At 35.7% G+C, this 14,295-nt stretch overlaps 1 protein-coding gene across 11 annotated transcripts in view; it reads right to left on the reverse strand.

Moving 5' to 3' along the window:
• BCAS3 (BCAS3 microtubule associated cell migration factor) overlaps window positions 1-14,295 on the reverse strand; it is a 584,626-nt gene that overhangs the window by 427,851 nt on the left and 142,480 nt on the right. For all 11 annotated transcript variants that reach the window (XM_013053630.1, XM_045070195.1, XM_004747243.2 and 8 more), the window contains exon 10: window positions 1,341-1,417. In XM_013053630.1, coding sequence (XP_012909084.1) covers window positions 1,341-1,417 — 77 coding nt within the window. The remainder of the gene's footprint in view (window positions 1-1,340; window positions 1,418-14,295) is intronic.

A 14,295-nucleotide genomic window follows, 5' to 3' on the forward strand; every position in this document is an offset into this window, starting at 1 on the left:
ACATTTATCTAAAAATATTTCCTTCAAAGGATGGTATAGTTATCTGATTAGCAAACTCCTTGTAAATGCCACTACACTTCTGTATGGAATGCTAGATATTAATGACACTTTACAAAGGCAAGACAAGCAAAACAACTGGCACACACCCACATAAGCATCTATGAAGGGAGTTCCTTCTGCTAGAAAACAATAAGTAACTATTTGCATAACACCTACAATTCTAAATTGGTAGTTTCCCACGTGTGAGAATACATTTACAAGAGCCAAAAGACAATTTTTGCACATTCTTCTTGGATGTCTCCAGCACTCAAGGAAACGTATTACAGATATAAATATTAGAAGATATCATTATGTCACCACTGAATTGTATGCCTCGTCTTTTTTGAAAATGTTTTGAAAAGAGCTATTTTTATGAGATATACTAGAAATGGCATTATGACATTTAGTAAGACGTAAAATATCTGTAGCAAACAGAATTTTGGGAAAAGTATCAAGAAATTCATCTACAAAAATAACTTTCTTCAGGAGTTTCTTGATTTTGTGAATTCCAGAGATTTACATGCTCTATGGTTTCTCCAAATAATTATTGTACTTGCAATATTCAGACTTGTGTCAAAAATTCTTCAATAAATATTATTTCCTATTATTCTTAATATGTAATAATTATACAAGCAGGCTAAAATGAAATAAAAAACAATAATCTTCTCTGAAGTCTGTAATATTTTTTAGATTTCATTCTATATTCACATGCAGAGCACAATATGGTATAAAAAAGATTTCACTTTTTCTTTGCAAAAATTCAAATTTGTCTTTGGCTTTGAATTGGACATAAAAAAATTCTTCCATGTAATAACATAATATCTTCATTTACTATTATGACTGTAATAGATAAATGAAATTGATAAATAACTGGAAAATTCAACAAAATGTGATCACCTGTGATTTAATTATTAAGACAAATGGCTGAACCCCTGTTTAGATTTAGCTGTAGACACATAAAGTCAATTAAATTATTCTATGGCTCTGTTCCCAATATACCAATAAAAACAAAAGTCATCCCTGCCTCCTGATTTCTAGCTCCACAGAAACTACTAAGGTAATATCAATGTTGTGCCTAAGTTTAATGGAAAACTAAGGTTAGAAAATTAAGGTTGAGCCCAAATACTGTTCCTAAGCAATAAGGGAAATAGGATAACTACTGAGTGCCTGATTAAAATCGAAACCAAACCAAAGAAAACAAACTAGTAAGTTAAACATTCATTGTTGGTTGGTGATCACCTTTAGAAAACTCTTCAACACTTGCTCCATTACAAATAATCAAAACACGAGCCATGCCTTACCTTGTTTTCTGCATAAGCAAGCCAGCGGCTCCCAAGGGCAATAGGATTCATGTTGGGCCCTGGACAAGGATAGCAGCCTGAAAAATTTTAAATGGCAATACTGAGATATTTCTTAATAAATTTTTTTGGTACATCATATTTTGATGCCATAAAAACAAAACAGCCAAATGGTTTTATTTTTTCAAGTCTCACAAAAAATCCCCATAAAACCAATCATTATTTTAATAGCTAAGTGAAGTTCATTTTTTTCCCTTCTACAGTTTCCTTTTGGTTTGATGCTATTCCAATAAGAAACAAATCTGGGAGGAACTGGTTATAACTTTTAGCAAAAATTGGGTATTTTATACAGTTATTCCTAGAACAAGAAAGAACAAGAACAAAAGGAAACAAAGTTTGGAAGTCAAGCAACAGTATTTAGAGAGGAAAGAGAAAGGATACAATTGGTTCAGAAATTTAAAGGCAAAAGATAATGAAGACATACACCTAAAAGGGAATATGATAAAATAGTCAGAAGAGAAAAACAGAACAAGTACTAAAGCAAGGACCAATGAAGCAAATTCACAAAGAGTGCTTCCATAGAAAGATGATGGAAAACTACACGCTCCTATGTATTTACATTAGGCACTCAATTTCTTTTTTCCTACTTTCAGTCCAGCCAGTAACAAACTAGTAGGAAGGACTGTCTCATACTTCTCTCCTTTAAAGAATAATAAATCACGTAGTCGTGACAGTGAACACCATCACTGCATGGAAACTCCAATACCATCTTTCTGAACTCTACTAAACAAGGCTCAACATGATTCAGTCAAGTAAGTGATGTCTGTCTCCTAGAGGCTCTCCTCTCTGCTCCTGGCCAGGCCAATAAGGTCTTTGAGTCTAATGACAACATAAAAAGCCTAACTTAAAGAACTTCTGGCTTCTCATTCCACAAGTATCTGTTTAACATTTTTACAAATGTTTTCCTCTAAAAGGTACACTAGAGGATCAAACTGAAGTATTCTACTTTACAGTTTAGGTCCCAAGTTAGAATCTAAATTTATACAATCATGAGACAGACAAGATTCCATAACAATAATCTTTACTTCCACTAGCAAAATAGCCAAATTACACGAATCATATGAGCATAAGCACAAAAAAATAGCATCACCTGAAATGTAAACTGCACACTTGATAATTCCCTACCCAGCAGAAAGTCCTAGTGTATGTTACTGAGTTTAAGAGGAACAGAGTTATCAATGTATGATCATGTTTCATGCAAAAACATACTTATTAATAATAAAAAAGAACAATAATGAACTACTTTAAGATTTACTTTCAATAATAAAAATAATTTACATGTTCTGTTAATATATTATTATTTTTAAATTTATTTTGTCTTTCGCCCACTTGATTAGAGGGGTATGTAAGAATTTGTGTTCACTGCTGAAATTCCACTGTGTAGAATAATACCTGAACACAGCTTAATAAATGTTTGAACAAATTAAGAAATGCACCTAAATTAATCAAAGCATGTTCATATGACACTGGCAAAAAGTCATCTACATAAAAAAGCTTTTCAAATACTCAATTAGTGTGCTCACCTAAAAGCCAAGTCTTTCATTTTAAACTATTTTTTAAAAAATAGGCATCTCTCTTAAACATGTATTACATGTTGGGGCACCTAGGTGGCTTAGTCAATTAAGCATCTAAGCCTTTGGCTCAGGTCATGATCTCAGGTCCTGGGATCAAGCCCCACTTCAGGCTCTCTGCTCAGTGGGGAGTCTGCCGCTTTTCCACCTTCTCCCTCTGCCCAACCCCCTGCTCCTACTTTCTTGTTCAAATGAATAAATAAAATCTTTAAAACATACACACACACACGTATTAGATGCTTTCTGATTCAGAAAGTCTGTGTGCAGCAGTGATTGTCATCCTAAAATGCTAGTGTCATGGTGTTCATGGGCACTAAAAAAGCACACAACATTATTGGGCCCCTCACACAGTAGTTTTTTCTTTTTTTTCCTTTTCTTTTTCTTTTTTTGGCTTTTCTACATTTTAATTTTAGTTTTTAAGATAATACCATAGTAGAGAAATGCAACTGTTCTTTTTTTCTTACAGCATTTAATTTAAATTCAATTAGCCAACATACAGTCCATCATTAATTTTGATACAAGGTTAAATGATTCATCAGTTGCGCCTAACACCCATCACACACAGTTTTCATTTGAGCTCCTTCAATCACTACCTATTTTGAGTTTTCCTTTTTAAAGAAGGTAACTTCTAAAAAAGATAATGGCCCTAAGAATAAATATGTATGTCACGTGAAATACAAGGTATGAGCTTTCTAATATTTTACTCATCTTTTTAAAAAACTTTTATTTCAGGGTTTAAAGGGTTCTGTTGGGGATGTTTTGGATTTTGGGAAAACTGACCTATAGGTAACTATGATATTACTATATCCACTGAATGCACATTATGGACACATATTATAGATACATACAAAGGACAAAGCACACTAAATAGTACAAAGATAATACACTTTGACATATGTTCTACAGTATTTCACAGATTTCATTATTACACTCCCACTGAGCAACCTAATTCATATACACATTCCATAGATATTTTCAGAGCTGAAGAAATTAATATAAATATGGCCTACAGAAAACTTCCCCCTTTTAAATATTTTTTTTAATTTCCCCCCTTTTAATATGTCATGAAAAAAGAACCAAATGGGGGCACCTGGGTGACTCAGTGGGTTAAGCCTCTGCCTTCAGCTCAGGTCACGATCTCAGGGTCCTGGGATCGAGACCCACATGGGGCAGGGGGAGGGGGGGGGTCTCTGCTCAGCAGGGAGCCTGCTTCCCCCTCCCCCTCTGCCTGCCTAACTGCTTGTGATCTCTCTGTCAAATAAATGTTTTTTTAAAGAACCAAATGAAAAACAGAAATAAATACTTGTGAACTGCAGCATTACATTAGAGGCAGCTAATCTCCTAAACTTTAAAGTCCATATAATCAAACTCTCAATCAATTCTGATATTCATCTCATCTCAATAGATCCTAGTAAGTATATCACTCCTTTCCAAATACTAGAAGATACTAAGGAAAAACGTAGTTCACAATTCTTCATCTCACTTTCTGAGTCATTGTTTTTAGAAACTCAGTGGACCTCAAGAATTATAGTGTATTGGAATGGAAGCAAATTGTTTTTCTGCTCTCCAAAAAACATTTCACAGCTGGAATCAGCAGACCATCAGCCACTCAGCACTATCCCAACTTTACAAGAATGACTCCTTTAAAAATTAACCATTCCCTCCAGCTAAACTTTGAAAACAAGGGGGGTAAAAACCCAAATCTCTATAATACTATAACTAATACTAACATGTTTACAATGTTTGTGAAAAAAGCAAGAGAACTGGATTTTTTTTTAACTGAGATTTCCAAATTTATAAAGGTAAGATCCAAGAAAAGCACACTAAATGAAGGATTTCTCAGAAATATTTCAAAAGGCACAGGACAGTGATGCAACTTTAGATGGGATCCTCCCTTAAGGTTGGTCCCTAGTCAGGAAGTGACCTGAACCTATTTTGAAAAACAAAGGATTCAACTACTCTCTGCCACACTATGCCTAATTTTTCCTGGTGAAGACAACTCAAAAGATTACAGACTTTTTTTACAAAAACAGATATCTGCATTTACGGTCATCTGACTCTCAACAAGGATAGCAAAACAAGTCAATGGGGAAGAATAGTCTTCTCAACAAATGATGATGGGTCAACTGCATATTCATATCCCGAAGAATATAACCCTGACTTCACACTGCACACATAAATTAACTCGAAATGAAACCAAAGACTTAAATGAAAAAGTTAAAAGTACTACTCTCTTCCTCCGCTCTGCCTGCAGTGGTGGCAGCCATCCTCTACTTCACATCATGGCCGCCCTGAGACCTGTGGAGAAGCCCAAGATTGTTGAAAAAAGGACCAAGCAGTTCATTGACACCAGTCAGACCAATATGTCAAAATTAAGTTCAACTGGTGGAAATCCAGAGGCGTTGACAACAGGGTGCACAGAAGATTCAACAACCAGATCTTGATGCCCAATGAAAACAAAGGACAGGGAGCAACAGGAAAACAAAGGACATACTGCCCAGTGGCTTCTGAAGTTCCTACTCCACCATGTCGCGTGGAACAAATCTTACTGTGCAGAGATTTCTCACAACGTCTCCTCCAAGAACCGCAAAGCCACCATGGAAAGAGAAGCCCAGCTGGCCATCAGAGTCACCAATCCCAATGCCAGGCTATGCAGCCAAAAAAATGAATAGACAGCTTATGTGCACATTGTATTTGTATTAAAACTATCAAAAATGTTAGAGTATTAACTTCTTGGAACAAAACATAGTGGTAAATCTTTACACTCTGAGATTAAGGAATGCTTTCTTAAGGGGCGCCTGGGTGGCTCAGTGGGTTAAGCCTCTGCCTTCAGCTCAGGTCATGATCTCAGGGTCCTGGGATCAAGCCCCACATTGGGCTCTCTGCTCAGCAGGGAGCCTGCTTTCTTTCCCCTTCCCTCTCTGCCTGCTGCTCTGCCTACTTGATCTCTCTCTGCCAAATAAATAAAATCTTAAAAAAAAAAAAAGGAATGCTTTCTTAGCTATGGTACCAAAAGTACAAGTGATAAAAGAAAAAACTTATAAGGGCTCCTGGGTGGCTCAGTGGGTTAAGTGGCAGCCTTTTGCTCAGGTCATGATCCCAAGGTCCTGGGACTGAGCCCTGCATGGAGCTTTCTGTTCAGAGGGGAATCTGCTTCTCCTTCTCCCTCTACCCCTCCCCACTTCTCTTTCTCTCTCAAATAAATGAAATCTTTTAAAAAAGAAAATAGGGCACCTGGGTGGCTCAGTGGGTTAAGCTGCTGCCTTCGGCTCAGGTCATGATCTCAGGGTCCTGGGATCGAGTCCCACATCAGGCTCTCTGCTCAGCAGGGAGCCTGCTTCTCTTCCTCTTTCTCTGCCTGCCTCTCTGCCTACTGTGATCTCTCTCTGTCAAATAAATAAATAAAATCTTAAAAAAAAAATAAAAATAAAATAAAAAAGAAAATATATAAATTGGACTTCATCAAAACTCAAACATTTGTGCTTCAAAGGACATCACTAAGAAAGAGGAAAAACAGAATGGAGTTTTATAAAACATATGTCTGATAACTGACTTATATCCAAAATATAAACAGAACTATTACAACTCAAGAAAGAAAACACAAATAACTCATAAATTCAAACAAAAAAGATATATGTTAGTGAATGAACACATGAAAAGATGCCCAATATCATTAGCCATCAAGAAAACGCAGATCAAAGGTATAATCAGATACCATTTCATGAGACATCAATAGGATGGGTATAGTTAAATGAAGGTAGTAACAATCAATAGTGGAAATGTGGAGAAATTGGAACTTTCATGCACCGCAGGTGGGAATGTAAAATGCAGTCCCTCTGCCTGGCAGCTCTTCCCATAGTTAAGGATAGAATTGCCATATAACTCAGCAATTCAACTCCTAGGTGCATACTCCAGAGAAATGAAAACATATGTCCATACAAATACTTACACCCAAGAGAATTAAAAATATATTGACCCTTGAACAACATGAGTTTGAACTACACAGATCCACTTATACAGGCTTTTTATAAAACAGTATTGTAGATATATTTTCTCTTATGATTTCTTTCTCCACATTTCTGGTAGTTGTATTTACTCATTATTTGTTTCTTTGTCCTTTAGTCTTATTAACATTTCTAGGTTTTTTTTAATATTTTATTTATTATATTTGTCAGAGAGTGAGAAGGAGAGAGCACAAGCAGGGGAAACAGCAGACAGAGGGAAAAGCAGGCTCCCCACTGAGCAAGGAGCCTGATGCAGGACTCGATCCCAGGATCATGACCTGAGCCAAAGGCAGACACCCAGCTGACTGAGCCACCCAGGCATCCCCCAAATATTTTTTTTAAAGAAGAACTGACAGATTCTACAACATCGATGAACTATGATTATCTATGTGCAGTAAAAGATACCAGTCACAAAAGATCACATATTCCATGCAGCCCAGGAAAAAAACTATGAACACTCTCCTCAGAAAGACATAGAAGCACATAAAATATTAGATATCACTTCAGGGATTTATTTGACTATCTTACAACTGATTAATGATCCTTTTAAAATTCCATGAGCATTCTGATTTATTTTTGCTTCATTTTTCATTTACATAAATATATCATGAATTTTTTTAAAGAATTATTCATTTATCTGAGAGAGAGAGAGAAAACATGTATGCATGGGGGAAGGGCAAAGGGAGAAGGAGAGAGAGAATCTCAAGCAGACTGCCCACTGAGCACAGAATCCAATGTGGGGCTTGATCTCATGACCCTGAGATCATGAACTAAGCCAAAATCAAGAGTTGGACACTTAACTAACTGAGCCACACAGGCACCCCAAGCATATCATGAATTTAAGAGTACAGCCAGTGTGAGGTTCAATGGGTAGGGAATTATGTTGAGAGAACAGGAAAATTACAAGTGATTTCATTGCATACACATTCATTAAGTGTCCACCATGTTCCAGTGCCTGCCCAGGCTGTGAAAAACGTTATGGCAATATACAGATGGGAACCCAAAAGAATAGGAATAGATTTGACTTCAACTTGGACTGGGCTTAGACCTCACATTCACCTGCCAATCTCTCCTAATAAATGTTATAAATTGCTTTTAAACATTTTAAAATAAAAATAAAAATAATTTTTCATGTTTGAGATCCTTTAACTTCTTATCCTTGTTATTAATCATTAATGTAAATGAAGAATACACGTAATAACAGTAAGAAATAGCATTGGATGGTAAGGAATAAATTTTCCTCCTCAAAGTTAAAAACTGGGGTCACTGAAAAAAGTTACTTACTGCACAATCCTTTGGTCTCTCCAGAGACTTCATATCTAACTTTGAATTTAAGCACACTGGAAATGACTGCTAATGACATCTATCAGTCCTTGTCTTTTGTTTTCTTCACCATACATGGGTTTTGAATTTCCACATTAGACAGCTGCTCAAGGCCACCGTTTCTATACAGGCAAATACAAAGGTGTCTCCTTTCTCATCATATTGGCTGCGTTCCCTTTCCAGTTCTCTATCAGCTCTCTTTACCTGATCCTTCCACCCTTTGGCACAAATTCCCATGATGGTTTCTCTGATGGACACAGCTGTCTCTATTTACTTTACAGCCCCATCATTGTATTCATACATAACTGAGGCACTCACAATTGTATTATACAAGAGCTTTTCAAGCTACTTTAGAAATCAAATACCTGCACCATCAAAACAATATCCTCATTAAGTGGAGAATTTGTCATTCTACGTGCACTCTCGCCCTAATTCTTCAAGAATTAGAAACTAATCACTGGAAAAAAAACTACGCGGCACAGGCAAAGAGGCTACATACAACAAATGCTACTCTCAGTATGCCTACTGCCTCTGCACCAACTTTTAAGCGCCCCAGGCAAACTGGCTTATACACATGGGCCAGCCCAAATTCATAGAAACATGACTCGTTCCACCCGCTAAAAGTTTCAGTCTGTGTAAAGAAAAGGTGGGTGGGGGTTGATGCTACAATTAAAGAAAAAGAAGCTTCTTTCAAGTTAGGAAATGGCTCATTTGTTCTTTGATCTTAAATATCAGGTTATGTGAAATTTTGTTCAATGTGTTGATGTAAATCACTTTAGGTGAAGCTGTAACTCAGAAACAAAAAAGCTAAACTCCTTCATATAAATTTTTGCCAAATATCATCAATCTTACCAAGTCTACATCACTCACATAAATCCAATCTCTAGGGTTTTCCAGTCAAGTAAAATAATATGTAACTAACAATGAGATACTTCTTAACAGAAGTACTATGGATTGGGGTATTCACAGATGAAAGGGACAGGTTGGGAAGAGCTGTTGTGGAATGCTACAACAGACAGTATTCAGAGCATGAGGAGACAAATCACAAATGTGTTGCTGTCATTGCTGTTGATGCTTTTTCAACTCTGTAAACTATATACTCAAATATACAACCAGAAGCACCTGAATCAACAAAATGAACATATATATACATAAGCAGTACCCAAAACAAAACAAAACAAAAACCCCAGGACATTACAGAATCCCAAAAGCCCTCTCTCATATACCTTTCCAGCCCTCTTCTCCCAAGGCTACATACTACCCTGTCTTCTGACGACCATACTAAACATCCTCAAAAGACATTGCTGGGTTCTAATACACAGTTTATTACACTTATTTTCATCTTTTATCCCTAGAAATGTACTTTTATACTACCCCATTTCTCAACATTTTAAGTAATACTCATTTCAGATTTAATGAAATATACACTAAATAGATGCTATGGCATCCCCAAATCATGACAGCCATTTTACAAATACTACAATGAAAGAAGAGGTGATAATCCTAATGGATCAGGGATTACTAAAAATTCACTTCTGTGGGCCTCAAGCCACTTGACCAGGACTTACTAATAAAATTATAGGTCACTCATAAAGCACTAAAGTGACACTCGTAAAGCATCATTCCAGATCTCTTATCATGAACAATTCACAGAATACAAGAGAGCCTAATATTTTTTTTAAGATTTTATTTATTTATTTGATAAATAAATAAAGAGATCAGGTATGCAGAGAGGCAGGCAGAGAGAGAGGGGGAAGCAGGCTCCCTGCTGAGCAGAGAGCCCCGATGCGGGGCTTGATGCCAGAACCCTGGGATCATGACCTGAGCCAAAGGCAGAGGCTTAATCCACTGAGCCACCCAGGCACCCCATGAGAGCCCAATATTCTAATAATACTTATTTCAACTATTCAGTGGGTCCAGCAATACAAAGGGAAGCATTTAGGACCACACGACAAAGATGTTCCAAAGGTGGTGCGTGGGTGGCCCAGTCAGTTAAGTAAGCATCTGCCTTTGGCTCAGGTCATGATCCCAGGTCCTGGGATCAAGCCCCACGTTGAGCCCCACATTAGGCTCCCTGATCAGCTGGGAGTCTGCTTGTCCCTCTGCCCTTCCCCCTACTCATGTGCTCACATGATCTCTCTCTCTCTCTCTCAAATAAATAAGATGTCCCAAAGGATATCAACTTAAAAAGAAAGTACAAAGGCATTAAGAAAAAGTAATAATGATTCACTCTCCCATTCATTTTTATCAAACTTCACTAATAATTTGTACTTGCTAAAGACTCATAAAACAGAAGCTCCTATTCCCAAAAGGAGAAACACTCCAAGTACTGGAGAGATACTCAAGAGATGATGACTACAAACATGTAACTTTCAAATATCAGATTTTCTGGATTTACTCCAACACAATATATAGGAGAAACTTCACTCTTATATCCAAACATATATTCACTTCTTTAAATATCCATGAAACACCATTAATTTCCAGCTCAGTCCGACATATCGCTTTTCCTGGAAATCAGTACTGATCCTATATTAATAATTCTCTTCCTCATCTGATGACTTTTAAAAGAGTTGCAGTACATTCTAAACCATTTTGGTTAACTAAACATCTTGGAAAAGGACCACTGATGCTTTGAAACCAGAAAATCTTTGTAATAAATGTTTTCCATCTTTAGCAAACTGAGTTTTATTCTTACAAGAAGCAAAAATAAACATCAGTAATATTTTTTAAGTTAGTTAGAACATATGGATATATTATACTTTCCATGTGGCCCTTACTTCCTTCATGTAAATCAAGCTAGATAACTTTGCTCTCAAGGAGATTACTGCCTAGTGGCAGAGACAGAACAAGTAAACACAAAATGCATACAGTAACATGGAAAGTTAAGCGTCTTAACAGAGACAACAATTACATGTTATAAAAGCATTCCCAAAAGGTGTTGAGTAATTAAAGAGGTCTGTAATCAAATAAATCAGAGAAATATGTAAATGCAGTAAATAAATTTAAGCAGGTTAAAATGCTAGTCACCATTGCCATTCTCCAACAGAAGGCAGCGTTTCCTGAGTATATGTGACCAGGGCACCTTGATTCCCACAGCATGTTGAAGGTCTACTGTTCTGCCAACAGAATTTGAGAACTGCTATCTTTGGGGACTTAAAAGAAGGCAAGGTTACTTTAAGCCAAAGGTGTCAGGAAATAGTTCACATAAGAACTAATACAGACACTCAGCCAAGAAAGATATGCAGGATTAAGACATTCTGGGAAAGGAGGGTGCTGGTATAAAGGCCAATTCAGACAGGAAAATAAAGCAACAGTGCACCTGCAAACAAATGAGAATGAATGGGGTTCAAAGTAAATGCAGCATAAGCAGCATGAAAAAGGAAGAAATAGTAGAAATAGTTAACAAGGATATTGGATACTGATAAAGAAGATCCTTGTGTGTGAAAAACCTTGGGAGATCGGATGGTAAAAAATATACAGGATTCATGTCCCTATTGGCCCAGGACATTTCCAGTACACATGTTGACCAGACTTGTTCAGAATTAAATGAGTATGGCAGTTATTCAAATCGGAAGACCTCAGTTTAGATGATAAATTATATATGATAATTTGGAAATGACCTCTGGAGAGGTACAAATGAAAAAGATTGTTCATGAATTGATAATTGTTGAAACTAGGTAAGTACATGGTGGTTCATTATACCACTACGTTCTTTAAATAACATTATGTACTTCCCAAAATAAAAATTTAAAAAAATTCTTGAACAACATACACAGGAGATGAAATAGTATTTGTATGGCATTAATGGTTTAATAAAACACAATATTTTCACCATATCACTAAATGTTTATCAAAAAGAGAAAAATCATTAAAAATCAAAAATACATTTAATTATTTTAAAGTAACTAAAAATTCATCTTTCTGTAAGAAATGCATAATTTCCTGTGAAGTGTGTAAATCTGGCAATTCACAGACCTGTACCTCTGGGGCTAAGAATACATTATTTGTTTGTAAAAAATTTTTAAAATTATTTTAAAAATAAATAAATAAATAATAAAGCAAAAAAAAAAAAAAAAAGAAAGAACCACATAATTTCAAGTAAGAGTGAAAACTAAGAATACATTTTCTAGTCACTCTTCTTTTGCTTAAAAACATTTTCATTCTTATTTCCACTATAAATGATTTAATTGAGAAATTACGGTAAAATCCCAAGAGTATATGAAATTTCCTTAATTTTGACAATGTGGCACTTTCTATATCAATTCTGCCAATTGATTCAAGAGTTTTATGTATCTGAGTTTTTAGGTCAGACAGAAAATCTGTAAGTAGGCCCAAGTTAAAACATTCTACAAACAAATCTTTCTATAGCAAAATCTCAAATTGCAAAATACTCCTCCACAAAATTGGCAAATATTGTCAATGTACAAAAAACAAAGATTTTAGAAGACAAATTGCATTTATAGCCTACAGTATCATAGGTTTTTATAAATTGTTACATGTAGGTCCTTATTCAAAGGGATACATTCACCCCAATGTTTATAGCAGTATTATCAACAATAGCCAAATTATGAAAAGAGCCCTAATGTCCACTGATTGGTGAATGGATAAAGAGGATGTGTGTGTGTGTGTGGGGGGGACACACACACACGAATATTACTCAGCCATCAAAAAGAATGAAATCTTGCCATTTGCATGGCATGGATGGAGCTAGATAGTATTATGCTAAGTGAAATCAATCAGCCAGAGAAAGACAAACACCATATGAAGAGAAAGACAAACACTCACATATGGAATTTAAAAGACAAAACAGATGAATACAGTGGGGGGCAAACCAGAAAAAAGACTCTTAACTCCAGAAAACAAATGGATGGTTACTTGAAGGGAGGTGATCAGAGAATGGGTTAAATGGATAATGGGTATTAAGAAGGGCACTTGTGGGCGCCTGGGTGGCTCAATAGGTTAAGTGACTGCCTTCGGCTTAGGTCATGATCCTCGAGTCCCACATCGGGCTCCCAGCTCCCTGGGGAGTCTGCTCCTCCCTCTGATCTTCTCCCTCTCATGCTCTCTCTCTCTCTCTCTCTCAAATAAATAAATAAAATTTAAAAAAAAAAAAAAAAAAGAAGGGCACTTGTGATGAGCACTGGGTGTTGTATATAAGTGACGAATCATTAGATACTACATCTGAAACTAACACTACACTGCGTTAACTAACTGGCTTTAAATATAAACTTTAAGGAAAAAATGAAACAAATACATTTCCCATTACCTGTTAAATAACAGACACTCATGTTAGTAGAAACATATTTCACCTATTTGTAAGAGGTATGCAATTAAGGATATAAGGTAGATCTACATCATTTTATAGAAAATTTTATTAGACCATCTAAGCTTAAAAGTTACTATTATCACATATAATTTTGCCCATTTTCTTAATTAAACAGAGTACTCTGAAAGGCCTATTCTCATTCTAGTGTATCAAAAATATTAAAAAGCCAGTGTCCTTCAAATCTAATTATAAATTCAATATATAAATCTAGTGATTTTATGCTAAGTGAAACAAGTCAGGGAAGAACAAGTATCATATGATTTCACTCATATGTGAACTTTAAGAAACAAAACAAATGACCAAAGAAAAGAGTCCAAAAAAAGACTTACATACAGAGAATGAACTGGGAGGGGGAGGTGGGTGGGTAAAATAGGTGAAGGAGATTAAGAATGCACTTTTAGTGATGAGTATTGTGATATATAGGAATGTTGTATTATTACATTGTGTATCTGAGACAAATATAACACTGTATTAATTATATGTGAATTTTCATTTTTATTTAAATCTAAAGATTTTAAATTGTTCCTTTATAATAAAGCTCATTTTTTCTTTTAAAATTTTATCCTGGGTATTTAATTACTGAAAATCTGTATTTTTTACTTATTTACTAAAAAAACCCAACATCATAAAGATGCTCTATAAAGATTTCTATTATATTAACTTCTCTTTAG

The sequence above is a fragment of the Mustela putorius genome, unplaced genomic scaffold (genome assembly GCF_011764305.1).
Source record: "Mustela putorius furo isolate JIRA1106 unplaced genomic scaffold, ASM1176430v1.1 tig00003962_pilon_pilon_pilon, whole genome shotgun sequence".
NCBI lineage: Eukaryota > Metazoa > Chordata > Mammalia > Carnivora > Mustelidae > Mustela > Mustela putorius.